General features: G+C 66.6%; 2 protein-coding genes across 2 annotated transcripts; both read right to left on the bottom strand.

Annotated features, from left to right (window-relative positions):
• Nucleotides 1–507: 507 nt before the first annotated feature.
• Nucleotides 508–3,425, bottom strand: TAGLN2 (transgelin 2). The gene is made up of 5 exons (XM_063176260.1): nucleotides 3,365–3,425; nucleotides 1,428–1,637; nucleotides 1,173–1,347; nucleotides 992–1,094; nucleotides 508–908 (listed from the first exon to the last, which is right to left on the bottom strand). Exons 2-5 carry the CDS (start codon nucleotides 1,617–1,619, stop codon nucleotides 767–769), a joined length of 612 nt encoding a protein of 203 aa, XP_063032330.1. The 5' UTR covers nucleotides 1,620–1,637; nucleotides 3,365–3,425; the 3' UTR covers nucleotides 508–766.
• Nucleotides 3,426–9,113: 5,688 nt separating this feature from the next.
• On the bottom strand, nucleotides 9,114–25,313 carry IGSF9 (immunoglobulin superfamily member 9). Its single transcript, XM_063176176.1, has 20 exons — nucleotides 25,262–25,313; nucleotides 24,671–24,961; nucleotides 18,587–18,739; nucleotides 18,328–18,479; nucleotides 17,277–17,394; nucleotides 17,029–17,170; nucleotides 16,752–16,897; nucleotides 16,503–16,645; nucleotides 15,772–15,912; nucleotides 15,575–15,691; nucleotides 15,050–15,200; nucleotides 14,843–14,966; nucleotides 14,595–14,770; nucleotides 14,273–14,523; nucleotides 14,104–14,188; nucleotides 12,862–13,032; nucleotides 12,655–12,700; nucleotides 10,494–11,681; nucleotides 9,436–9,581; nucleotides 9,114–9,349 (listed from the first exon to the last, which is right to left on the bottom strand). Exons 1-20 carry the CDS (start codon nucleotides 25,311–25,313, stop codon nucleotides 9,162–9,164), a joined length of 3,981 nt encoding a protein of 1,326 aa, XP_063032246.1. The 3' UTR covers nucleotides 9,114–9,161.
• Between the last annotated feature and the right edge of the window lie 722 nt (nucleotides 25,314–26,035).

Below are 26,035 nucleotides of genomic sequence, written 5' to 3'. Positions count from 1 at the left end.
CCAAGAAATGGGGGTGGAATTCTTTCCGTCCTCTGTGTCTTGCTTTGAGAGACAAATACCTGCCAAGGAGGGCAGGAACGGAAAAGAAGACCCCGTGCTCCAAATTATTAGAACTTCAAAAATACGGGGGGAAATGTAGAAAAGGGAATAGCGGCTCTGTAGTAGAAAAGAAACAGAACAAACAACACAAAACCAGAGGGAAAGAAATCTGCTCAGAGGGGAAAAAAATCTGGTTTTTCATGTTTGGTGCAGTTATAACCGCGGCCAGCAGGGGGCGATGCAAGGAGCGCTCCCGGCCAGCAGGGGGCGCTGCGATACAGCGACAACTTAGCCCCGCCCCCTTTGCTCTTGCCCCGCCCAGTCCCTTCTGACCCCGCCCCCTTTGTCGTGGCCCCGCCCCTCCACGCGGCCATGGGGTCTCTGCCCCCCCAAACCGGGATCCCCCCCCTTGTAACCCAGCAGGCCCCCCCTGCCCTCCCCCAGCCCCAAATCACGACCATCCAAGCCTGGAAAGAAGTGGATCCGTTTATTGGGGCACAGGGGTTGCTCCCCAACACGCTGGGGGGGGCCCTCCAGCAGCCCCCAAGGCACTGCGGGGCGGTGGGGTGGGCACAGCACCCACCCAGCCAAATAATAATAATAAAAAATTACTTTGGTCCTGACAAAACTGGGGCCGGGGGGCACCCGGCTGGTCCAAGGCGGGGGTTAAGGCAGTTTTGGGGGGGCCCCCCTGGCACGCAGAGGCCTGGGGTGTGTCCGGAGGGGCTCAGAGGATCTGGCGGGGCATCCCGTAGCCCGTCATGCCAGCCTGCGAGGCGCCCCGGTTGGTGCCCATCTGCAGCCCGATGACGCTCTGCCCCTCCTTCAGCTTGTCCTCGGAGAAGACGCGCCGGTTCTCCTGCGACTTCCTGCGGGCACAGCGGGTGTCAGCACCCCCAAAGGACGCCCCCCAGCCCGGCCTCCTGCCCCTCCAGCACCCCCCAGCACCTACTTGGGGAACCAGTTGGGGTCTCCCACGAAGAGCCCGTCACCCTTGGCCACAGCCAGGCTGCCCAGGTTCATCAGGGTCCTCTGCACGCACGCCATGTTCTTCCCTGGAGGATCCACAGCAGGCTCAGCTCTGTCTGCATCTCCATCCCCATCCCCATCCCCACCACCTCCGGGTCACTCACCCTCCCAGAGATCCACGGTCTGGAAGATGTCGGTGGCGGCGATGCCGTAGCGCTCGGCCGCCTGCAGGAACTGCGAGATCTGCTCCATCTGCTTGAAGGCCATGGCCGACGCCTGGATCTTGGCCACGGGCGCCTGTCCCCGCGGGTGGAGGCTGTTGATGAGCCGGCACAGCACCTGAAAGGGACAGGGACAGGGACAGGGTTAGGCTCAGGTGTGTGTCACGGTCACTCCCTGCTGTCCCCAGGGTTACTCACTGTGCCATCCTTCAGCCACTGCTGGAAGCCGTCCCTGCCGGGCGCCGGCTGTGCCACCGCGCTGCCGCCGTCGCCGCCGCACTGCGCCAGGATCCAGCGCACCAGCACCTGCTCCAGCTCGGGGTCGTACTGCCGGTCGATCTTCTGCTGCACCTCCCGGCTCAGCCCGTACGAGGGGCCCCGGTTTGCCATGCTGACGGGCAGGGGGGTCTGCGGGGATGGCACCCGTCAGTGGTTCACCCACCCCGTGAGCCCCCATCCTGGTGTGGAGCCTTATCACCCATGCCAGGCGCTGCCCAGGCTCTGCCCTCTTCCTGCCCGGCTGGCCGGGCGCAGGCGCTGGCTCTGTGCCCACCCAAGGGCCAGCAGGTTGGGCAGCACCCTCTGTGCCACCCTGAGCATCCCCATGCCACGGCCCGGCCCCGCACGGGCTTGGCAGGCAGCGGGGGCCGGTCGGAGCTTGTTTGCAGATCTCGCCCGTTTGCTCGGGCCCGGCGCCAGATCCGGGACTGGCACAGGAGCGTGGGGCCAGGGCTGATGGCGGCGGTGTCCCCACCCCGGCGGGACAGCCGGACCCCACCCTGGCCAGGTGCCATGCCAAGGTGCCGCTGGAGCGGTGCCACCCATGCTGGAGATAATGCCCATGGGGAACATGAGCGGAGCGGCCCTGCCCATACTGCCCAAGCCCCCGGGGTCTCTCTGTGCCCTCTGCCCACCAGTGCCGTGGTGGGCACATGAGGCTGCCCACCCCTTCATTGCCCCCACGCCCTGTCCTGCCCCGCTGGCATTTGGGGGGCACCGAGAAGCCAGAACACGTGCAGGCAGCCCTGCGTGCCCGGTGTCCCTGTGCCAGCCGGGCACATGTGGCAGTTGCTGCCCAGCCCACATCGGGGGTGCCAGGCTGAGCTCACCCCTGCCACACACCCAGCTCGGGGGTCCCATCACCAGGAGCAGCCCCAGGAGGTGAAGGAAAACCGAGCGCAGCCGGCTGTGCCCCCGGAGCCAAAGCTTTGGGGCACCGTGGGGGTCTCCGGTGCCAGGCTCGGGGCACGGGGACCCCGCGGGGAGCGGCGTGGGGAGCGGCCGGCCGGGGGCCAAGGCGTTGGGAAACAAAGAGGAGCTGGAACTGGGATCATTTCCCGACCCAGCCGGAGCTTGCCCAGGCGGGATGGGGACACACCCGCACCCAGCCCCGCTGCCCCGGCGACCTCCGGACTCCGCGGGGGGAGAAACTGCGCCCAAGCCGGCCGGGCTGGGGACCCTCCGGCCACCGTGGGGGCACAGAGGGTCCCGGTTATGGGGCAGCCACCCGGGGGTCCCCAGGGACAGCCTGGGCACCCCGAGCTCTCTCCTAGCGCTGGCGGGGAACGCGCTGTACCCAGCCCCGCTGGGACCGAGCCACGCTGGGGACCCCCCAAGACCCTCCAGTGCCAACAGGGAGGGGACCCCAACCCGCACGGGGCCACCCTGGGGACCCCGACACACCCCGGGGACAGCAGGGAGCGGCCGTGCCCAGGGATGGAGCACCCTGGGGTGCCCAGAGCCCCCCGGGAGCAGCGGGAGGGGACACCGGGGGGACACCGGCGGCGGCGGGGAGGGGACCGGAGCCAGCCCGACGGGCGCGCCCCGGGGCTCCCGGCACGGCGGGGCCGGAAGCCGCACCCCGGTCCCGTTTCCCGGGCGCGGCCGCGTGTCCCGGCGGCTCCGCGGGCGCGGTCCGGCCGCAACCGCTACCGGGACGGGCAGCGGGGACAGCCCGGGGGACACCGGGCGCGCCCCGAGCACCGAGCGGCCGGTGCCCATCTCCGCCTCTTTCGTTCTCCCGGTGCGCATCTCCCTGCCGCTGCCCGCGCCGCTCCCGGTGCCGTCCCCATCCATCACGTGCCCACCTGCGCCCGGTGCCCGGAGCCCGGTGCCCGGTGCCAGCCCCTCCCTACCTGCGGCGCCGGTCCCGCGCTCCCGGGGCGGCAGTGCCGGATGCCGCCGCCCGCGCCCTTTTCACGGCTGATGTCACCGGCACCGCCCGGCACCGCCCGCCCCCGGGGCGGGATCCGCCAGGGCCGGGGCTGGGACCGAGCCCGCGCCGCGCCCCGGGGCAGCCCCGCCCCGCCACGGGGACACGGGGGGGGCACGGGGACAGCGTGACAGGGCGGCCGTGGGGGGGACAGGGTGATCATGGACAGGGTGATCATGGTGGGGACAGGGCAGTCAGGAAGGGGACAGGGTGATTATGGTGGGGACAGAGTGGCCGTGGGGGGGACAGGGTGGTCATGGTGGGGACAGGGTGGTCATGGTGGGGACATGGTGGCTGTGGTGGGGACAGGGTGATCATGGTGGGGACAGAGTGATCATGCTGGGGACAGGGTGGCTCTGGTGGGGACAGAGTGGCTGTGGTGGGGACAGGGTGATTATAGTGGAGACAGGGTGATCATGGTGGGGACAGAGTGGCTGTGGTGGGGACAGGACGGTCAGGAAGGGGACAGTGTGGCCGTGGTGGGGACAGGGTTGTCATGGTGGGGACAGAGTGGTCATGGTGGGGACAGGGCGGTCAGGAAGGGGACAGGGTGATCATGGTGGGGACAGAGTGGTCATGGTGGGGACATGGTGGTCATGGTGGGGACAGGGTGATCATGGTGGGGACAGGGTGGCTGTGGTGGGGACAGGATGGTCAGGAAGGGGACAGGGTGGCCGTGGTGGGGACAGGGTGGTCATGGTGGGGACAGGGCAGTCAGGAAGGGACAGTGTGGCCGTGGTGGGGACAGGGTGATTATAGTGAGGACAGGGTGATCATGGTGGGGACAGGGTGGCCGTGGTGGGGACAGGACGGTCAGGAAGGGGACAGGGTGGCTGTGGTGGGGCCATGGTGGGGACAGGGTGATCATGGTGGTGACAGAGTGGCTGTGGTGGCAGAGGGACACGGGGGCTGCATGGGGACAGGGTGGCTCTGGTGGCCAATGTGAGGATGGAGTGGCTGTGCTGGGGACAGGGTGACCACGGTGGCAGGGATTGTGACAAGGACAGAGTGGCTGTGGTGGCAGAGGTCAGGATGGGGTCACTGCGGCGATCAGTGTCACACACGGCGGTGGCTGTGGTGGCTGAGGTGACAATGAGGTGGCTGCTGTAGTGACACAGTGTGACAGGGCTCTGTGGGGACAGTGTGGCTGTGGTGGCAGTGCCACACAGGGTGACTGTGGTGGCTGAGGTGACAACGGGGTGGCTGCTGTAGTGACACAGTGTGACAGGGCTGTGTGGGGACAGTGTGGCTGTGGTGGCTGAGGTGACAATGGGGTGGCTGCTGTGGTGACACAGTGTGACAGGGCTGTGTGGGGACAGTGTGGCTGTGGTGGCAGTGCCACACAGTGTGGCTGTGGTGGCTGAGGTGACAATGGGGTGGCTGCTGTGGTGACACAGCGTGACAGGGCTGTGTGGGGACAGTGTGGCAGTGGTGGCTGACATGAGGATGCACTGGGGACAGGGGGGACACAGGGACAGTGGGGACAGCATGGCTGCAGTAGCAGGGACACAGTGACCATCATGGGGACAGGCCGGGCACAACCCCCTGAAGATTTAGGTGGGGACCATGGTGACAAAACCTCTGATGGTGGCAGCGATGGGGACACTCCCCACAGCGGCACGGGTGGGTGCCAGGACCCTGCTGTGACGATGATGGGGACAAGCAGGGCCTGGCTGTGGTGGCAGGGGGACAGCAGAGGCTCGGGGAGGGGACGTGGCCTCCGGAGCAGCCGCAGTGTCCCCGGTGGCGCTGGCACCGCTCCCGTCTCCATGGCGAGCGCCACCAAAACAACAAACAGAGCCCGGGCGCGAGGCCACCGGCCGCCTCCACAACGGTGACAGGGCCACCGCCGCAGTGTCCCCGTCACCCCAGCCACCCTCAGCACCCAGCTCAGCACCCGCCGTGCCCGCCTCGGCTGGGGGGCCACCACTGGCATGGCACTGTCACGCTGTGGTGCCACCAGAGCTCAGCAGGGATGGCACTGTCACTCTCTGGTGTCACCACAGCTCGGCTGGGATGGCACTGTCACACTCCAGAGCTCAGCAGGAATGGCACTGCCACACTCCAGAGCTTGGCTGGGATGGCACTGTCACTCTGTTCTGCCACCAGGGCTCGGATGGGATGGCACTGCCACACTCCAGAGCGCAGCTGGGATGGCACTGTCACTCTCTGGTGCCACCACAGCTTGTCTGGGATGGCACCGCCACACTCCAGAGCTCAGCAGGGATGGCACTGTCACTCTGTTCTGCCACCAGGGCTCGGGTGGGATGGCACTGCCACACTCCAGAGCTCAGCTGGGATGGCACTGTCACGCTGTGGTGCCATCAGAGCTCAGCTGGGATGGCACTGTCACTCTCTGGTGCCACCACAGCTTGTCTGGGATGGCACCGTCACATTCCAGAGCTCGGCTGGGATGGCACTGTCACTCTGTTCTGCCACCAGGGCTTGTCTGGGATGGCACTGTCACACTCTGGTGTCACCAGAGCTTGGCTGGGATGGCACTGTCACACTCCAGAGCTCAGCAGGGATGGCACTGTCACACTGTGGTGCCACCAGAGCCCGGCAGGGATGGCACTGTCACTCTCTGGTGCCACCACAGCTTATCTGGGATGGCACTGCCACACTCCAGAGCTCAGCAGGGATGGCACTGCCACATTCTGGTGCCACCAGAGCCCGGCAGGGATGGCACTGTCACACTGTGGACCAGCCCAGAAGTGTCCCCCTGCCCTCCCTGGGTCCCTCCCGCACCCATGGGTGCCACAGGGTGGGGTCGCTTTAACCCTCTAAGGGCTGTGGGTGTCCCCTGGGGACTTTGGGTGGCGTTTCCTGTGGCTTTGGGGACACGGGTGGGGGACACGCAGGGCAGGGAGTGACACATGGGTGACCCATGGGGCTGGGGTGACATGGGGGGGACAGAGAGGTGCAGGAACGGGGGTGGGGTCAGGGGTGACACGGGGACAGGACCTAGGGGTGACAAAGGAAGAGATTGAGGGGTGACACAGGGGGTAGCACCCACAGAGAGGTGGCCCAGGGTGACACAGAGCAGGAGCAGGACTGTGCCAAGGGAGCTTGGCACACTGGGGCACAGCCAGGGGACACAGGGGGTGGTTTGGGGACCTTGGGGAGGGGACCTTGGGGACAAACTCAGGGACACAGGGCAGGATGAGGGGCACACACGGGCAGAGCAGGGGGACAACGGGCAGCAGGCAGGGGGACATGGCAGGGGACATGATGGGGGCACCCTGAGGGACAGGGGTGGGTGTGGCAGGGGGACACGAGGGGAATATGGGGGGACATGAAGTGGGCGGGGCAAGGGGACACGGGAGGAGCTAATGGGGGACATGGGGGGGTGTGGCAGGGGGACACGAGGGGACATGGGGGGGTGTGGCAGGGGAACACGAGGGGACACAGGAGGGAGAGATGGGTGACATGGGGGGGACATGGGGTGGGCTTGGCAGGGGACACGGGAGGAACATAATGGGGGACATGGGTGGGTGTGGCAGGGGACATGGGGGGACATGGGGGGACATAGCGTGGGTGTGGCAGGGGGACACGAGGGGACATGGAGGGGGCGTGGCAGGGGGACATGGGGGGGCATGGGGGGAGTGGCAGGGGGACACGAGGGGACATGAGAGGGCATTTCAGGGGGACATGGAGGAACTAATGGGGGGACATGGGGGGTGTGGCAGGGGAACACAAGGGGACATAGGGGGACATGGCAGGGGGACACAAGAGGACATGGAAGGGGTGTGGCAGGGGGACATGGGGGGACATGGGGTGGGCATGACAGGGGGACACGAGGGGACATGAGAGGGCATTTCAGGGGGACATGGAGGGACATAATGGGGGAACATGGGGTGGGTGTGGCAGGGGGGACACAAGGGGACATAACAGGGGGACATGGGGGGACATGAGAGGGCATTTCAGGGGGACACGGAGGGACATACTGTGGGGACATGGGGTGGGTGTGGCAGGGGGACACGAGGGGACATGGGGAGACACGGGGTGGGCATGACAGGGGGACATGGGTTGGGTGTGGCAGGGGACAAAAGAGACATGGGGGGCGTGGCAGGGGGACACGGGGTGGGCATGACAGGGGGACACGAGGGGACATGGAGGGACATAATGGGGGGACAAGGGGTGGGTGTGGCAAGGGGACATGGGGGGACATGGGGGGACATGGGGCGGGTGTGGCAGGGGGACAAAGGGACACGTGCGGACGGGGGGGGGTCACCAACATCCGTGACCCGACGCGACCCGCGCCGGAGCCCACGCGCGACCCCCCGGTGATGTCATCCCCTTGTCCCCGCCCCCTCGGTGACGCGCTCCCGCGCCGTGGCCATATAAGGGCATGAGCGCGCAGGCCACGCCCCTCCCGCGCGCCCGGGGCCGCCGCCAGGCCCCGCCCCCTCCCCGGGAGAGGGGGGAGAACCGGGGGAGGGACACCGGAACGGGGAGGGGGAGGGGACGGGGACACTGCCGAGGGGACAGGGACAGCACTGGGGAGGGGACAGGAATGGCGGCCACCCGGATAGGATGGGGAGGACAGCGAGGAGATGGCGGGAAAATCCCATGGAGGGGAGGGAGGGAGGGGGGGAGACGGAAAAAATGGGGGGAGGGACAGCGAGAAGATGGGGGGGGGACACCCCACGGGAGGAAGATGAGGGGGAGATGTGAGGAGGAAAACGGAGGGACAGAGCAATTCGTGTGGGGAGGGACACGAGAAGATGGGGGGGGTACCAGGAAAATGGGGGGGGTACCAGGAAAATGGGGGGGGTACCAGGAAAATGGGGGGGGTACCAGGAAAATGGGGGTACCAGGGAGATGGGGGTACCAAGAAAATGGGGGTACCAAGAAAATGGGGGGTACCAGAAAGATGGGGGTACCAGGAAAATGGGGGGGGGTACCTGAAAGATGGGGGTACCAGGAAATGGGGGGGTAACAGAAAGATGGGGGGTACCAGGAAAATGGGGGGTACCAGAAGCATGGGGGTACCAGGAAAATGGGGGGGGGTACCAGAAAGATGGGAGGGGTACCAGGGAGATGAGGGTACCAAGGAGATGGGGGTACCAGGAAATTGGGGGGGTACCAGGAAAATGGGTGGTACCAGAAAGATGGGGGTACCAGGAAAATGGAGGGGTACCAGAAAGATGGGGGTACCAGAAAATGGGGGGGATACCTGAAAGATGGGGGTACCAGAAAGATGGGGGTACCAGGGAGATGGGGGTACCAGAAAGATGGGAGGGGTACCAGGGAGATGGGGGTACCAGGAAACTGGGGGGTACCAGGAAATGGGGAGGTACCAGAAAGATGGGGGTACCAGAAAGATGGGAGAGGTACCAGGGAGATGGGGGTACCAGGAAATTGGGGGGGGTACCTGAAAGATGGGGGTACCAGGAAATGGGGGGGTACCAGAAAATGCGGGGGTACCCAGAAGATGGTGGGGTGGGATTGACAGGGCGAGGCCGGGCAGATGCGGGTGGGGAAGGGGAAGCCGTGGCCAGAGGATGAGGAAGATGCGGCCACAGGAGAATTTGGGATCCCGCACAAGGCACCGAGAGCGGGACGAGGCGGGCAGGGGGACCCCGAGAAGATCTCGGGGGGACGCGGCAGAACCCGGGGTGCCCTGGGCATCCCCCCCACCCACCAACAGGAGCCAGAGCTGCTCTCACGCCTCTTTATTCCCTTCCCCGCCCATCCTTTCACCCAAAAGGGGGTCCCTAAAGCAGCGTGGCCACCTCGAAGCGCTCGGAGCAGCACCCATGGGTGCCCACCCGCTGCCGGGCCCCCTCCCTGCGGCGCCGCGCCCCCAACCCCTCGGCCCGGGGGGTCTGGCGGCGCTCCGGGGCTCCCCCCGTGCCCAACGCCTCCGCCGACACCGAGCTCACCACCGGGGCCGAGCCGGGCTCTGCGGGGAGAGAAGCAGCGTCCGGCCCCGCCGCGGCACCCGGCGGGGCGGCCACGGGGCCCGGGGGACGGGGGGGCCGCACTCACGGTGCCGCTGCAGGTCCCGCAGGGCGATGGAGGAACCGGGCCGGGCCGGGGCCGCGCCCCGGTAAAGCTGCAGCGCCTCCAGGAGCTCCGACTCCAGCGCGAACTCCGCGTCCCACTCGTAGTTCTCGTCCACCGAGGTGTTCCTCCTGCGGGCAGGGGGTGAAGGGCACGGCCCGAGGGGGTGAGACCACCGGGGTGGGCTCCAGGGGAGACCCCAAATAGGGAAACCTTGAGGGATGGGTGTGAGACCATGGGGATGGGCTCTAGTGAGACCCCAAAAAGGGAAACCCTGGGGATGGGCTCTAGGGGAGACCCCAAAAAGTGAAACCCTGGGGATGGGCTCTAGGGGACACCCCAAAAAGTGAAACCCTGGGGATGGGCTCTAGGGGAGACCCCAAAAAGTGAAACCCTGGGGATGGGCTCTAGTGAGACCCCAAAAAGTGAAACACTGGGGATGGGCTCTAGGGGACACCCCAAAAAATGAAACCCTGGGGATCAGTAGGAGAGACCAGGGATGGAGATCAGGGCAGATCCAGAGGGATCAGATGCCAGGGATGGGCATGAGACCCCAAGATAAATGCCAGGGGACACCCCAAAAAGTGAAACCCCAACGGATGGGTGTGAAACCCTGGGGATGGGCTCTAGGGGAGACCCCAAAAAGTGAAACCTCGGGGGATGGCTGTGAAACCCTGGGGATGGATGACAGCAAAGGGACGGAGGTCAGGGCAGAGGGATGGGATGCCAGGGATGGGCATGAGACCCCAAGATAAATGCCAGGAGAGATCCCAAGCCTAGGGATGGGTGGCATGGGCAGACGCCAAGGTCAGATCCCAGGGATGAGGGGCACCACCCTGAGGGATGTGGCAGCTGCCAGGGATGCTGGGGTTGAACTGTTCTCTCAGGACAGGGACAATGGGGGTGTCCCCAGGGCACCGCAGGGCTGGCAGGCAGCCAGGTGGCTCCGTGCCAGGCCCACTCATGCCAGCCGGGTGGCACAGGCCCGCAGCTGCCCCGGCACGCTGCGGGAGCCCATCCCAGTGCCCTGCCCACGGGCTCACCTCTTCCCGGCGCCAGCATCCGTCCTGCCCCGTCCCTCCTCGGCTGCCGAGCCCGCGCTGTGCCAGCTGCCCCCATCCCCGAGCGGGGTGCCCAGGAAGGTGCCCCCCAAGGACGGTGCCAGCGACGGGGGCCGCAGGAAGGAGCCGCTGCCCCGGCCGCTGCTCTGGCTGGTCAGGCTGCCCCGCGGGAGCTTCTCCGGGCCCGCAGCGTCCGGCGGCCGCCCGGGGGGCTCAGTCCGGAGATGTGGGGCGGGCTGGGCGGGCGGCCAGGAGGGGGAACCGGGCAGCGAGGCCTTGGCGGGGCCCAGGGGCAGCCGGGGGGGCTCAAGGAACGCGGCGGTGGCGGCGGCGGGAGGGGAGGTGGCGTTGTTGGCACTTGTGTCATTGCAGTCCGGGCACAGCGTCCGCTCCGGGCGCGGGGGGCTGGCGGGGGCATCCGAGCGGGCACCGCTACCGGGGGGAGGCTCCTCCGGGGGGGGCCAGTCGCCGTCCACACACATCTCCTTGAAGAAGGGCAGGCTGAGGTACTGCAGGATGCCGCTGATGGGGCCGGGGGGCGCCGGGGGGCTGCTGGCCGGCCGGGGGGACTCGCGGGGCCGGGGGGGCTCCGGGACGGCGCTGTAAGGCAGGGTGGCGGCGGCAGAGGCCACGGGGCTCACGTCGCTGATGCTCAACGCCACGGCCTCGTCCACCACGGGGCTGCTGCTGCCGTAGCCGAAGTAGCGGCCGTGGCGGTGCCCGGAGGCCCGGGAGCCCCGGCGGGGCTGCCCCGCGGCGTGGGGGCGCAGCGAGACCCCCCTGTGCCACACGGGCTCGTCGTCTTCCTCATCTTCCTCCTCATCCTCATCCTCGTCATCCTCCTCCTCCTCGGCGGGCAGCTGGCGGTAGGGCTGCAGCGGCTCCCGCGGAGGCTCCGCTTCCAGCTCGGGCCGCGGCTCGGTGTCCAGCACGAAGCGGCCGTCGGGGCCGCGGCAGATGCGCTCCAGCGGGAGCTCCCGGTGCTCCCGGTGCTCCCGGTGCTCCCGGCCGTGGCTCTCGTAGGCCGGGTAACGGGAGCCGGCGATGCTCAGCCCCAGGCTGGTGCCGGCCTTTTCGCCCCACAGCAGGCTCCGGTGCAGGCTGCGGCACGGCGATGGCTGCAGCTTCAGCTTCACCGTGCTGCCGGGGCTAGCAGGGCCACGAGCATTGCTGCAGGGGAGAGGCAGCAGCTGCAGCACCGCCGGCCGGGCTGCTCCTGCGTTTCCTGAGCTTTTCTCCAGCCAAAAGTGCCCGCAGGGAGAATGCCAAGGGAGCAGCCTGCTCCGAACGCCCTTGGGCAGGGTGTGGCTGTGCCCAGCTTGTCCCTGTGCCCCCGATGGTGGCGGAGGGATAGTGAGGAGTGCAGTGGGATGGGAACGTGGCATGGCCAGGAGTGGGAGGCAGAGGGATGGAGGGGAGCATGGCATGGAGAGGGAGAGGGAGGAGAGCGTGGCACGGCCAGGAGTGGGATGAGAGGCAGCAGGATTTGGGGGAGTGGGAGCCAAAGGTGTGACACGGCAGGAGTGGGGTAGGGAGGGAAGGGGATGTGGAGGAGCATGGCGTGGCAAGAGAGGGACAGGGAGTGTGGCATGGCATGGCATGGCAGGAATGTGGCATGGTAGGATCAGGACAGGGAGTGGGATGGAGGGAGCATGGCAGTGACATGGCAGGACATGGGGGGAATGTGGCATGGTGGGAATGGGACAGGGAGGGAGTATGGGATGGTGGGAGCAGGACAGGGAGGGAGTGTGGCATGGTGGGAATGGGACAGGGAGGGAGTGTGGCATGGTGGGAATGGGACAGGGAGGGGATGGGATGGTGGGAATGGGACAGGGAGGGAGTGTGGCATGGTGGGAATGGGACAGGGAGGGAGTGTGGCATGGTGGGAGCAGGACAGGGAGGGAGTGTGGCATGGTGGGAGCAGGACAGGGAGGGAGTGTGGCATGGTGGGAGCAGGACAGGGAGGGAGTGTGGCATGGTGAGAGTAGGACAGGGAGTGTGGCATGGTGGGAGCAGGACAGGGAGGGGATGGGATGGTGGGAGCAGGACAGGGAGGGGATGGGATGGTGGGAGCAGGACAGGGAGGGTGCCATGGCAGTGACACGGCAGGACAAGCAGGGAGCGTGGCAATGGCGTGACTTACTGTGGAGGTGGAAGCTTCTTGCTGGGGGAGAAGACGAGTGGTGGATCTGGAAGGCCATGAGAACACAGGGGGATCACACGGCGAGCAACTCAAAAACGTGATGAGGAGGAGGAGGAGGAGACAGCAGCACCCACTCGGTCCCCACCCAGGCTGGCCTGTCCCCCTGTCCCCTTGTCCCCTTGTCCCCTTGTCCCCTGTCCCCGGTACCTTGGCGGCGCTTGCGGACGCGCGCGGCGCGGCGCCGGTTCATGATGCAGGCGGCCATGGTGCTGAAGATGACGGCCACGCTGAGGAAGCAGATGCCACCAATGACCCCTGCCAGCACCGGCTGTGGCAGCAGCTCCGGCAGCTGCGTGCGGGACGGGTACACCTCCATCCCTGCCACACACAGGGCACCCCATCAGGCTGGCACAGTGCCCTGGTGTCACTGCATCGTGGGGACACAACTCCCTGGTGTCACCAGGACCATGGGGACACAGTAAGGGCTCAGCTCCTGACCCACCAGGGCTGCTCTGCCCTTGGGGGGTCTTGTGCCCCCTGCCACACACAGGGCACCCCATCAGGCTGGCACAGTGCCCTGGTGTCACCGCATCGTGGGGACACAACTCCCTGGTGTCACCACATGATGGGGACACAGCAAAGACTCAGCTCTTGCCCTATCAGAGCTCTCTGCCCTTGGGGGGGGTCCTGTGCCCCCTGCCACACACAGGGCACCCCATCAGGCAGGCACAGTGCCCTGGTGTCACCAGCATCATGGGGGGCTCAGCTCTTGCCCCACCAGGGCTGATCTGTGCCCCCTGCCACACACAGGGCATCCCATCAGGCTGGCACAGTGCCCTGGTGTCACCGCATCGTGGGGACACAACTCCCTGGTGTCACCAGGACCATGGGGACACAGCAAAGACTCAGCTCTTGCCCCACCAGGGCTGCTCTGCCCTTTTGGGGACCTGTGCCCCCTGCCACACACAGGGCATCCCATCAGCCAGGAGTGGGACAGGGAGGGAGAGGGATGGAGAGGGAGGAGAGTGTGGCACGGCCAGGAATGGGATGAGAGGCAGCAGGATTCTGGGGGAATGAAAGCCAGAGATGTGGCATGACAGGAGTGGGATAGGGAGGGAATGGGATGTGGAGGAGCATGGCGTGGCAGCCCTCCCCATGTGTCACCACCATCACGGGGACACAGCAAAGTCTCAGCTCCTGACCCACCAGGGCTGCTCTGCCCCCTGCCATGGGCACCATGTGAGGATGAGGAGATACTCTGGTCCCTGAGGCTGAAGCCACTCTGGTTGCTGCCCCAGCTTCAGCCTTGGGGGTCCTGCTCTGTCCGTGCCCCCAGTTTAGCAGCAGGGACAGAGGGGTGTGAGCAGCATGGAAGGGGGCTCTCCTTTGGGAATTATTTGGATGTTTCCCACCTCAGGTTCCTCTCCCCACGTGGCAGCCCAGCCTCACCTGCCGTGGACACGTTCACCGTGTTGCTGGGGTCGCTGATGTAGCTGCCAGCAAAGGCCACCAGGCGGAACTCATAGAAGGCGTCCTGAGGAGGGACAAGGAGGACACAGAGCCGTGAGCCACGCTGCCACAGCCACCACCCAGCCCTCAACCCGGCCCTAAACCTCACCTTGATGAGCCCTGGCACCAGCACCTGGGTGTCAGTGCCGGGGATGGAGCGCTCCAGCACCTCCCAGCCGCCCTTGTCCTGCCGCAGCTCCAGCGCGTACCCGCTCAGGGCCACCGAGGCACGGGCAGGGGGCTCCCAGCGCAGCAGGACCCCCCTCACCGTCTCGTTGGCAGTCAGAGCCCGGGGTGGCGACAGGAAGACGTGCACGGTCATGGCCGGTGGCTCCGGAGGCACTGTGGTCACTGGGATGCCTTGGGGAGCCAGCAGAGGTTGGCACCGGGTGGGCACAGGGGGTGTTTTGTTTCCGGGGAGCTGCCCTTACCCCTGGGCACGGAGGTGACGATCTGGCTGAAGGGGCCACTGCCCAGCTTGTTCTGGGCCAGGACGCTGAACTGGTAACTGGTGTCTGGCTGCAGGTTCTCCACCAGAAGGTGCTGAGCCCCAGCTGGCACCGACAGCGACACCCAGTCGTGGTGTGCCCGCGGTGGGTACCTCACCCTGGGGACAGCAGGGAGCTGTGAGAGGGAGCTGTGCTCCCTAGGGGGGCACACAGCAGGGGTGGGCACTCACAGAGGGGTGTACCAGACGCTGAACCTCTGGAAGAAGCCTCCATCAAAGCCTGGCTCCCAGGAGATGTTGGCTGCCAGCAGCAGCGGGAGCACGGAGACGTTGGTGACAGCGTGGGGACTGGTACCTGGCGGGCAGCAGGGTCACGCTGCGGGGCTTGGACCACCCTTTGCAGCACCCCAGGGACCACCCCAGTGACAGGCAGCTCACCCAGTACGTGGACAGAGGTGGCAGTGGTGACACTGGCCACCTGGTTGGTGGCCGTGCATTCCCAGACTCCGTGCTGCTCCTTGATGAGGGGGTGGAGGACGAGGCTGCTGTTGCCATCCACCTGGGCACTGCCCTTGCCCACGCTGCCCACCTGTGGGGCATGGACATGCTGATGGGGGCACGGACGGGGGCTGTGACACTGCCACACTGGGGACAAGGGGACTTGAAAATTGGGACAGGGCCCACCACCCTGGGGCTGGTTTGGAGGCCATGGGGCAGAGTTTGGTCACTGTTTTAAAGCACAACCAAGCAAAGTGACCTCAAACCCTTCAAGAACCATGTGATGGGACTCCAGTTTGGGATGGGAGGGACACAACCCCAGGAGTGATGTAGGAAAAAGGACACTGCCCCAGGAGTGATGTAGGGACAAAGACACTGCTCCAGAAACGATACCCTGGAGGGCCAAAAACAACCTCTGTCCCTGGAGGGGGGGCTCAGCTGACCCCCCAAACCAGCACCCCCTACCTTCACCCAGGTGATGGTGGGTGGGGGATCCCCTTGAGCCACGCAGGGAATCACCAGCTCCCGGCCCACCTCCTGGAAATATTCCTCCTTGGGCCGCACCGTGAAGGCAGGAGGGTCCTGCAAAGCAGAGGGGGCAGTTTGAGGGGGGCTTGGCAAGGGGTGCAGAGCCAGGAGGGGACCCCGGGGGGGCTCCTCACCTTCAGCAGGACCCGCGTGGGCTGGGACTCGCCGGCGGTGCCGTAGCTGTTGTAGGGCGTGCAGCGGTACAGCCCCAGCGCGTCGTCGTTGCCCGTGGCGATGACGATGGAGCCGTCGGCACGGACGGACCAGCCGGGGAGCTGGGAGAGGAGGAGGAGGAGGGATTTGGGAAGGTGGGAAGGGTGGTGGGAGTGGCCGTAGGAGGGATTTGGGGAGGGGGGGAAGGAGCTGGGAGTGGGGAATGGGTGAGCAGGAGGGATTTGGGATGGTGGGAAGGGTGGTGGGAGTGGCCGTAGGAGGGATTTGGGGAGGGGGGGAAGGAGCTGGGAGTGGGGAATGGGTGAGCAGAAGAGGGTTTGGGAAGGAGCTGGGAGAGGGGAATGGAGGAGGAGATGGGATTTGGGAAGGAGCTGGGAAAGAGGTATGGATGAGCAGGAGGGATTTGGGATGATGGGAAGGAGCTGGGAGAGGGAAATGGGTGAGCAGGAGGGATTTGGGATGGTGGGAAGGGTGGTAGGAGTGGCCATAGGAGGGATTTGGGATGGTGGGAATGAGCTGGGAGAGGGGAATGGGTGAGAAAGAGGGATTTGGGAAGGGGGGAAGGATGGTGGAAGAGGGAAATGGGTGAGGAGGAAGGAGCTGGGAGAGGGGAATGGGTGAGCAGGAGGGATTTGGGAAGGAGCTGGGACTGGGGAATGGGTGAGCAGGAGGGATTTGGGAGCGGCCCTACCTTGTCGAGCTCCAGCGGGCGCCCGTCCCTGGTCCATGTGACGGAGAGCAGGGGCGGGTTGGCCCTGCAGGGACAGCGGATCACGCCCCTCATGCCCTTGGGCAGGTGAGTCTCCGGCAGCATGGTGGTCACCTGCGCTGGGTCTGCGGGCACACACGGGGCTGGGGTCCCCACGGGGCACCCCTGTTCCCACCACAGCCCCCACAGCGGGGCTCCCGACGGCCTGGGGGGGGCGGGAGGGGGTCTTACAGAGCACCGTGACGAAGGCTGAGGCTGAAGGTGGCTTCCAGAGCCCGTTGCTGGGGGTGCAGGTGTATTTGCCAGCGTCGTCCGGCGTCGTTCGCTGCAGCAGGAGGCTCCCGTCCACCAGGACACGGACCCGAGCCTGGAGGTGGCTGGGAAGGGATGGCACAGCTGGGAGTGGCACAGCTGGGAGTGGCACAGCTGCCCTGGGGTGATGGATTTGTCCCCAGCCTGTCCCTGGCACGCGTTTGGTGGCACAGCAGCCCCCGGTGCCATCTCGTACCTGAGGTGGAAGACGTTGCTGCTGCCCTGGAACCAGGTGTAGGTGAGGTTCCCTGGGTACGCCTCAGCCTGGCACGCCAAAAAGGCATCTTGGGAGATGTTGACAGTGACGTTCTGGGGTGGCACCACGATGATGGGTGGCCCTGGGGTGCGAGGCAGAGCGGCACTGAGGGCTGGGCACATGGGGACAGCCCCAGCTGCTCCCAAAACCGACCGTGCCACGGCTCCCTGGGCACCGCCTGTCCTTACCCTGCACGAGCACACGGGTGGTGTGGGTGACGGTGCCCTCCTTGCTGGAGGCGTGGCACGTGTAGGTGCCCGCGCTGGCACGCTCCACGGTGGCGATGCTCAGCGTCCCGTTGCTCACCTGCAACGGCACCGAGGGACGGGCAACGTGCCCCGTGAACCGGGTGGTGCCACCGCGCTGGGGATGGGCAGCAGAGCCTGGGCACACCCCACGGAGGGCGTTGTCACCCTCACCTGTTGTGGTGTGCTGTAATGTCCCATTTTGGCCTTCCAGGTCATTCCCCCAGGTGTGCCTGTGCCTCTCTCCCTTCCCCCTTGCCCCCATGCTGAGTGAGTCCTGTCAATCAGGCTGAACATTCCAGCAAGGCGTCGTGTGCTTGGTCAAGTTCAAAGGATGCCCCTATGCCCAGAGGTCATTGGCCTGTCTGGGTGTCATCTTCCCCTGAGACCCTGCCCCTCTCACCTGGTTGGTGGCTCACCTGTACCTCCCCTCCCCCTGTCCCTGAGCTTAAAAAGGCAATCAGAGCATGCGGCCAGAATTCTGTTGGAGCAGTTGCTCACGTTCAGACCTCTGTAACCATGGAATAAACCTCTGCACATTAAACCCTCCAGCAGAATCCTCTCCTTTTTCTCTTCACCATCGCCTGAAGCTATTCCTCCTGAGGTAAACGGGGTTCCTAACAAGCCTGGACTTGTTCAGTGCCCAGCTGCAACCACCAGCAAGCCAAGGTATCTCTGGGGTGATACACCACAGTTGCTGCCTTTGGCCCAGCAGCGAGGGTCAGACCGGCCCAGGCACAATCTAACTGGGAATATTGGGAGCCTTTTTTCCCAATATTTTTTCTCTTCACCATCGCCTGAAGCCATTCCTCCTGAGGTAAACGGGGCTCCTAACAAGCCTGGACTTGTTCAGTGCCCAGCTGCAACCACCAGCAAGCCAAGGTATCTCTGGGGTGATACACCGCAGTTGCTGCCTTTGGCCCAGCAGCGAGGGTCAGACTGGCCCAGGCACAATCTAGCTGGGAATATTGGGAGCCAATTTTCCAATACTCACCTGCACCGTGTCCCCGCTCTGGACAGGCAGGTCACTCCTCTTCCAGGTGACAACAGGCTGGGGGTTGCCCACAGCCCTGCAGGTGAGGCTCAGCGCAGCCTGGTCCCGCACCTCCACGAACGCAGGAGGGGTCTCCAGGAAGGTGGGAGGCGCTGGAAGGCAAATCCAGATGCAAACCCTCACCCTCACATCTGCCTCAACTCCAGCGGCAGCCCCGGGAGACGCGGGCGGAGCAGCCGAGGGTGGCACGGGCCGGTACCGTTGACGGTGAGGTGGATCCAGGTGCCGTTCTGGAAGTCGGCGTCGGTGCTGTGGCGGTCGAGGAAGAGCACCCGGCACTCGTACCAGCCCTGGTCCTCGGCGCGCAGCAGGTCCAGGCGCAGCGAGGCGCCCTCCTCCAGCCGCACACGACCTGTGCCACCGGCAGCGGCTCAGGGACAGCCACGGCCCCGGGCCACCACCCCCCTGGGGCCACCCCTCCCCATGGTCACCCCCTCACCCGAGTCACACCCTTCCTGGGGCCACCCCCTCTGGGGACACCCCTCTGCCGGGTCACACCCTCCCCGGGGCCACCCCTTTGCCGGGTCACCCACTCCCTGGGGCCACCCCTCCCCATGGTCACCCCCTCACCTGAGTCACGCCCTTCCTGGGGCCACCACCTCCCCATGGTCACCCCTTCCCTGGGGCCACCCTTTTACCAGGTCACCCCCTTCCAGGGGCCACCCTCTCCCGGGTCACCCCCTCTCCAGGTCACCCCTTCTGGGGTCACCCCCTCTCCCGGGTCACCTCTTCCCCGGGGCCACCCCTTTGCCAGGTCACCTCCTCCATGGGGCTACTCTATCCCCGGGTCACGCCCTCCTCGGGCCACCCCCTCTGGGGCCACCCCCTCTCTCGGGTCACCCCCTTCCTGGGGCCACCCCCTCTCTGGGGACAACCCTCTGGCAGGTCACCCCCTTCCTGGGGCCACCCCCTCCCGGGTCACCCCCTCCCTGGGGCCACCCCTCTCCCGGGCCACCCCTCTGCTAGGTCACCCCCTCTCTCAGGTCACCCCCTTTTGCCAGGTCAGCCCTCTCTCGGGTCACCCCCTCCCTGGGGCCACCCCTCTCTCAGGTCACCCTTTTTCCAGGTCACACCCTCTCCCGGGCCACCCTCTTACGGAGTCACCGCCTCCCTGGGGCCACCCCCTCTGGGGACACCCCTCTCTCGGGTCACCCTTCTCTCGGGTCACCCCTTCCCTGGGGCCAGCCCTCTCTCAGGTCACCCTTTTTCCAGGTCACCCCCTTACCGGGTCACCCCCTCTGGGGACACCCCTCTCTCGGGTCACCCCCTCCCCAGGGCGCTCGCCCACGCTGCCACCGCGTGGGGCTGGGCACGGCGGTGGCTCCCAGCGACATTCAGCACTCCACACACACACGGGTGACACCGCAGAGGAGGCGACAATGGCTCTGTCACCCTCGGCGGGGTCCCCCAGCACGGCGGGTCCACGCACTTGGAGCATCACTCCCACGACCCCTTTTCCCCCTTCCCGAGGATTTTCCCTCCCCCTGGCAGCTCCCCCGGCGCTCTCACCCTGCTCAGCCCCGGTCACGGTGGGGCTCCCCCAGGCCGTGGGGTCTCGGGGAGGACACGGTGACCGGGGCTCCCGGGGGGGACACGGTGACCGGAGCTCCCGCAGGCCGTGGGGTCCCGGGGGGGACACGGTGACCGGGGCTCCCGGGGGGGGACATGGTGACCGGGGCTCCCCCAGGCCGTGGGGTCCCCGGGGGGGACACGGTGACCGGGGCTCCCCCAAGCCGTGGGGTCCCGGGGAGGACACGGTGACCGGGGCTCCCCCAGGCCGTGGGGTCCCGGAGGGGGACACGGTGACTGGGGCTCCCCGGGGGGGACACGGTGACCGGGGCTCCCCAAGCCCGTGGGGTCCCGGGGAGGGGGGACACGGTGACCGGGGCTCCCCCGGGCCGGGGGGTGCTCGCCCCGCAGCAGCCGCAGCCCCGCGGCCTCTTTGATGAGCAGAGGGATGAGGGCCCGCAGCGAGAGCGAGCGCAGCCCGTTAATCCCCCGGGCTATTATCAGAGCCATAATCGGCTCAGGGTGCAGTGGGCAATTGGCTCAGCCCAGCGGCCAGCGGCCCCCAATGAACGCACTGGCACCCCCTGTCTGGGGCACCCCCTGTCTGGGGCACCCACCATCCTGGGCATCCCCATCTCTGGGCACTCACCATCCCGGGCACCCCCTGTCTGGGGTACCCACCATCCTGGGCATCTCTTTCTCTGGGCACAAACCATCCTGGGCACCCCCTGTCTGGGGTACCCACCATCCTGGGCATCCCCATCTCTGGGCACAAACCATCCTGGGCATCCCCTGTCTGGGGCACCCCCTGTCCGAGGCACCCACCCATCCTGGGCATCCCTTTCTCTGAGCACAAACCATCCTGGGCATCCCTTTCTCTGGCCACAAACCATCCTGGGCACCCCCTGTCTGGGGTACCCACCATCCTGGGCATCCCTTTCTCTGAGCACAAACCATCCTGGGCATCCCCTGTCCGAGGCACCCACCATCCTGGGCATCCCTTTCTCTGGGCACAAACCATCCTGGGCACCCCCTGTCTGGGGTACCCACCATCCTGGGCATCCCTTTCTCTGAGCACAAACCATCCTGGGCATCCCCATCTCTGGGCACAAACCATCCTGGGCATCCCCATCTCTGGGTACCCACCATCCTGGGCATCCCCATCTCTGAGCACAAACCATCCTGGGCATCCTCTGTCTAGGGCACCTCCTGTCCTGGGCATCCCCTCTCTGGGGCGCCCACCATCCTGGGCACTCCCTGTCTGGGGCACCCCCTGTCCCGGGCATCCCTTTCTCTGAGCACACACTGTCCTGGGCATCCCCTGTCCGAGGCACCCATCATCCAGGGCATCCCCATCTCCAGGCACCCACCATCCCAGGCATCCTCTGTCTGGGGCACCCCCTGTCTGGGCATTCACCATCCTGGGCATTCCCTGTCTGGGGCACCCACCATCCTGAGCATTCCCTGTCTGGGGCACACACCATCCCAGGCATCCCCTGTCTGGGGCACACACCATCCTGGGCATCCCCTGTCTGGGGCACACACCATCCTGGGCATTCCCTGTCTGGGCATTCACCATCCTGGGCATCCCCTGTCTGGGGCACCCACCATCCTGGGCATCCCCTGTCTGGGCATTCACCATCCTGGGCATCCCCTGTCTGGGGCACCCATCATCCTGAGCATTCCCTGTCTGGGGCACCCACCATCCCGGGCATCCCCTGTCTGGGGCACACACCATCCTGGGCATCCCATTCCTCGGGCACTCACTGTCCTGGGCATCCCCTTCCCTGAGCATCCCCTGTCTGGGGCACCCACCATCCTGGGCACCCACCACCCTGGGCATCCCCTGTCTGGGGCACCCACCATCCTGGCCATCCCCTTCCCGGGGCACCCACTGTCCGGAGCACCCCCTTCCATGGGCATCCATCCTGGGCATCCATCCTTCCCTGCCACCCCGGCACCCCTTGCCTTGGCACTGCCACCCCGGGCACCCCCGGGCCGTGCCAGGTGACCTCGCTCCCGCGACACCACGGCAGGGACACGGCACGGGAGCAGCCCACGATGCCCCATCGGCATCCCAGGAGCTGCCGCTTCCCGAGGGGTTCCCGACACGGGAAGTTTTGGGCAGCCCCCGCTGGCGGCTCCACCCGCTGTCACCAACGGTGCCCACGCCGTGCCCGAGGCACCGGAGCCTCGGCTGGCACCGCTGTTGGGATTCCGTGTCCCGCCAGACGAGCCCGGCAAGGATGATGAGGATGAGGAGGAGCGGCAGGAGCCGGGCAGGCGGGTTTGGGCACCGAGATCCGCCCTGAGCCGTGCCAACCCCGCGCGCAAACACGGGCAAACCTTTCCCTCCCACCCCTGTGCCTTCACCCCACAGCTGTGGGGACCAGGGGTCTGCCAGCCTTCACCCCACATCTGGCTGCCACGCCTGGCCCTGGGAACTGGGACAGCTCTGGGGAGCTTCAGGGAGCTTTGGGAAGCTCTGGGACAGCTCCGGGAAGCTCTCAGAAGCTTTGGGAAGCTCTGGAAAGCTTTGGGACAGCTCTGGGAAGCTCTGGGACAGCTCTGGGAAGCTTTGGGACAGCTCTGGGACAGCTCTCAGAAGCTTTGGGAAGCTCTGGGACAGCTCTGGGAAGCTTCAGGGAGCTCTGGGAAGCTCTGGGAACATTTGGGACAGCTCTGGGACAGCTCTCAGAAGATTTGGGAAGCTCTGGGAAGCTTTGGGAAGCTCTCAGAAGCTTTGGGACAGCTCTGGGAAGCTTTGGGAAGCTCTGGGACAGCTCTGGGAAGCTTTGGGACAGCTCTGGGAAGCTCTGGGAAGCTTTGGGAAGCTCTGGGAAGCTCTGGGACAGCTCTCAGAAGCTTTGGGAACCTCTGGGACAGCTCTGGGACAGCTCTGGGAAGCTCTGGGACAGCTCTCAGAAGCTCTGGGACAGCTCTCAGAAGCTCTGGGAACCTCTGGGACAGCTCTGGGACAGCTCTGGGAAGCTCTGGGAAGCTCTGGGAAGCTCTGGGACAGCTCTCAGAAGCTTTGGGAACCTCTGGGACAGCTCCGGGAAGCTCTCAGAAGCTTTGGGAAGCTCTCAGAAGCTCTGGGAACCTCTCAGAAGCTCTGGGAAGCTCTCAGAAGCTCTGGGAAGCCCCAGCAGCTGCCAGCCCCCAGCCCCAGGCGCGGCGGGAGCAGCCGGCTCCCGAACAAAGGTCCCTTTGGAAGGGATCAGAGCGGTCTGGGGACGCCCCTGAGCCTCCCCCTAATCCCCCTGTGCCGGCCCCAGCCCCCTCCTCCTCCTCCTCCTCCTCCTCCACCGCCCTGCAAAAAACAAAACCCCGCGGCCCAGCATCCCCCCGCGCTTGGCAACCGACATTCAGAGGGACACAAAGGACAGGGAGGGGACACAAAGGGGGCTGCGGGCCCCGCCACGCGGCCAGAGCCAGCCCAGAGCCCACCGACCCTCTCCTAGGGCAGGGGACAGTGGTTGGTGTCACCGCGGGTGGCGGTGGCACGCAGCGGAGAGCCGACCCCATCCCACCACAGGAGGAGCTGCACCCACCCTGTCCCCAGGACCCCCTCCCCGATGTCCCCGGGAGTGACACCGGTGACAGCAGCGGCGCCACCCGATCCGATCCACCTGGCAAGCGGCGGAGAGAAGGGGCTGGCATCGCCCTGCACCCACCTCTCCCTGCCCTGCCCTCGCCGGCCGATGGAAAACAAGAAGAAGCCGCGGCCCCGCTGCCATGGCGACGGCCGCCAGCCCCCCTTGCCCACCCACCCAGCTCGCCCTCATTCCAGCCTCCGGCCCCTTCCCCCCAGCGCTGATTCCAATCTGCTCCCGCAGCCCTCGGCGACACGGGGGAGGGCACTGCCAGCCCCTTCCCGGGTAACCGGAGCCGCGGCAGCCCCGGGGCCCCGCGGCGCTCAGGTAACAGGAGCCCGGCACCGGCAGAGCAGGTGCCTCGTCCTGCCCGGGGCGTTCCTTGTCACCGCTGGTCCCCAAAGCCAAGGCGGAGGTGCTGAAAGCATCCCCCAAAAATCTGCACCCATGTGGGCGTGCCAGCCGAGGGGATTTTTAGGGAAGGGATCATTTTGGCAGCAGGGTTTGGGTTGTGATCCTGGCACGATCCAGCCGCCCCGAGGAAAGGTCGGAGCACGGATTTTGGCACAGAAAGTCGGGGGGTTTTGGGCTGCCATCCCTCCCCATGCCCAGGGGACACTCTTGTGGTTTTCCCCTCGTGCTCGCAGGGATCGTCTCGCTGGGATTCCTCGGGCTCTGCCACCGCTCCCTTTAAATACCCGCTAAAGCAGCGAATATCCCCCTCCCACGCCCAGCCCGTCCCCGGCCCAGCTTTGCTCCAATTAGCAGCTCCCCCGAAATCCCCTCCCCAGCCTCAACCTTCAGGCGACCCGCACGGGCCGGGACAGCGCCCGCAGCCCCCGGGGCACCCCGGTGGCACCGGGAGGGCTCGGCCGTGCCACCCTGCGGGAGATGCCCACATGGGGTGCGTTTGGTTTGGTTTGGTTTGGTTTGGGGGGCTTCTCCAAGATTTCACCCTCTGGATCTGCATCCCCTCTGCCACCTCAATCCCTGCTGCCATCCCTGGGCATGGGGATTGGCACTCACCTGCTGCAGGGACCCCCGAAAGAGCCCCCCACTTTTTCAGGAGTGGGTTTAAGGTGGTCTAACACCAGCAGCACCCGGTTTGACCGAACCACAGCGAGTAGAGACACCGGGCAGCCCACGGGGGTCCCGGGAACCCCTCGCCCGTCACTCACCCGCGTACTCGGGGTCCACGCGCGGCGAGTAGAGGCCGAACTTGATGAAGATGGGGAGGACGAAGCCGAAGCGGACCCACTCGATCACGTAGAGCGGCGGGCGCGCCTCGTGTGCGCCCAGGAGCCCGCAGCCCAGCACCGCGCTGCCCCCGACGCGCCCCACCACGGCCCGGGGCTCGCTCCGGCCGCTGCCTGCGGGACCGGCACCGGGATGAAGCGGGACACACCGGGATGAACCGGGATGGGGGCGGGACGGCACGGGACACACCGGGACACAGCGGGACCCTTCCCCTGCCCACGCAACCTCCCGCCCCCGCCTCTCCGGGACCAACCAAACCAATGCCACCGGGACACACCGGGACACACCGGGACCTTCCTCCCGCCCCCGCTGTCCCCAGCTGTCCCCCGCCTCCTCCCGCTTTCCCGGAACCCGGCACTAGACAGACCGGTCCCGCCGGGACACACCGAGACATACCGGAACACACCGGAACACACCGGGACCCTTTCCCCGCCCCCGAGCCCCGCGGCCCGGTACCGGCCAGACCGGCCCCGCCGCCTCCCCCCCCGCCGCTCCCCGGGACGGTCCCTCACCCCCGGCTCCGGCGAGCAGGCTGAGGACGGCGGCGCGCAGCCACCACCGCATAGCCCAGGCCCCCCCTGCGGCGGCTCCCGCGGCGTCACCGGGGCCCGCGGACCGGCGGGCTCGGCCGGGCAGCCCCGGGGGCACCGGCCCCGGGCGGGGGGCGCGGGGGGCTCCGCGTCCCGCCGCTCCTCATGCCCGGCCGGCCGCCCTCGGCTGCGCTCGGCTCTTCCCGCCTGCTTTCGGCTCTTTCCGGCTCGGTTCGGGTCCGTCCGGGTCCGCTCGGCTCCGGCCGCCGCCGCCGGGCGGCCGCAAACAAACCCGCGACGGCGGGAGGGGCCGCCCAGGCCACGCCCCCCGCCGCCCGTTGCCGCGGCGACAGCCAATCAGGAGACGCCGCTGAGCGCCTCTGGAGGCGGCCAATGGCGGAGCGAGGCAGCGGGGAGCGAGGCATGCTGGGAAATGTAGTGCCCTGAGAGGGGAAGGGGAGCGGGGGGCGTGTGGGGTGACACGGAGGGGGATATGGGGGGGAAAGCGAGGGGGACATGGGGGGACACATGGGGGATCACGGGTGGGAGCGGGGAAAGCACAGGGGGCTTAAAGGAGGGGCACCTAGAGGGAGGACACGAGTGGGACACATGGGTGGGACAGAGGGTGGGACACGAGGGGTCATGAAGAGTACACTGGGGTGACACATGGGTGGGACACACGTGGGACACAGAGTGGGACACGAGGGGTGACACACGGGTGAGACACACAGGCAGGACCATGGAGGGGACACACAT

Source organism: Melospiza melodia, chromosome 25 (assembly GCF_035770615.1).
Source record: "Melospiza melodia melodia isolate bMelMel2 chromosome 25, bMelMel2.pri, whole genome shotgun sequence".
In the NCBI taxonomy this organism is placed as follows: Eukaryota; Metazoa; Chordata; class Aves; order Passeriformes; family Passerellidae; genus Melospiza; species Melospiza melodia.
This window is presented reverse-complemented; position numbering and strand designations above follow the sequence as displayed.

Bases quoted from the DNA above. Each gene is read 5' to 3' on its own strand.
- TAGLN2 (XM_063176260.1), bottom strand. From the start codon at position 1,619: ATGGCAAACCGGGGCCCCTCGTACGGGCTGAGCCGGGAGGTGCAGCAG. The intron at 1,348-1,427 runs GTGAGTAACCCT...TGTCCCTTTCAG, and splicing joins AGTGGCTGAAGGATGGCACA to GTGCTGTGCCGGCTCATCAA. The intron at 909-991 runs GTAGGTGCTGGG...CTGTGCCCGCAG, and splicing joins GACCCCAACTGGTTCCCCAA to GAAGTCGCAGGAGAACCGGC.
- IGSF9 (XM_063176176.1), bottom strand. From the start codon at position 25,313: ATGCGGTGGTGGCTGCGCGCCGCCGTCCTCAGCCTGCTCGCCGGAGCC. The intron at 17,395-18,327 runs GTGAGTATTGGA...GTGCCGTTGCAG, and splicing joins AGAGCGGGGACACGGTGCAG to GTGAGCAACGGGACGCTGAG. The intron at 9,582-10,493 runs GTGAGCCCGTGG...CCCTGCCCGCAG, and splicing joins GATGCTGGCGCCGGGAAGAG to GAGGAACACCTCGGTGGACG.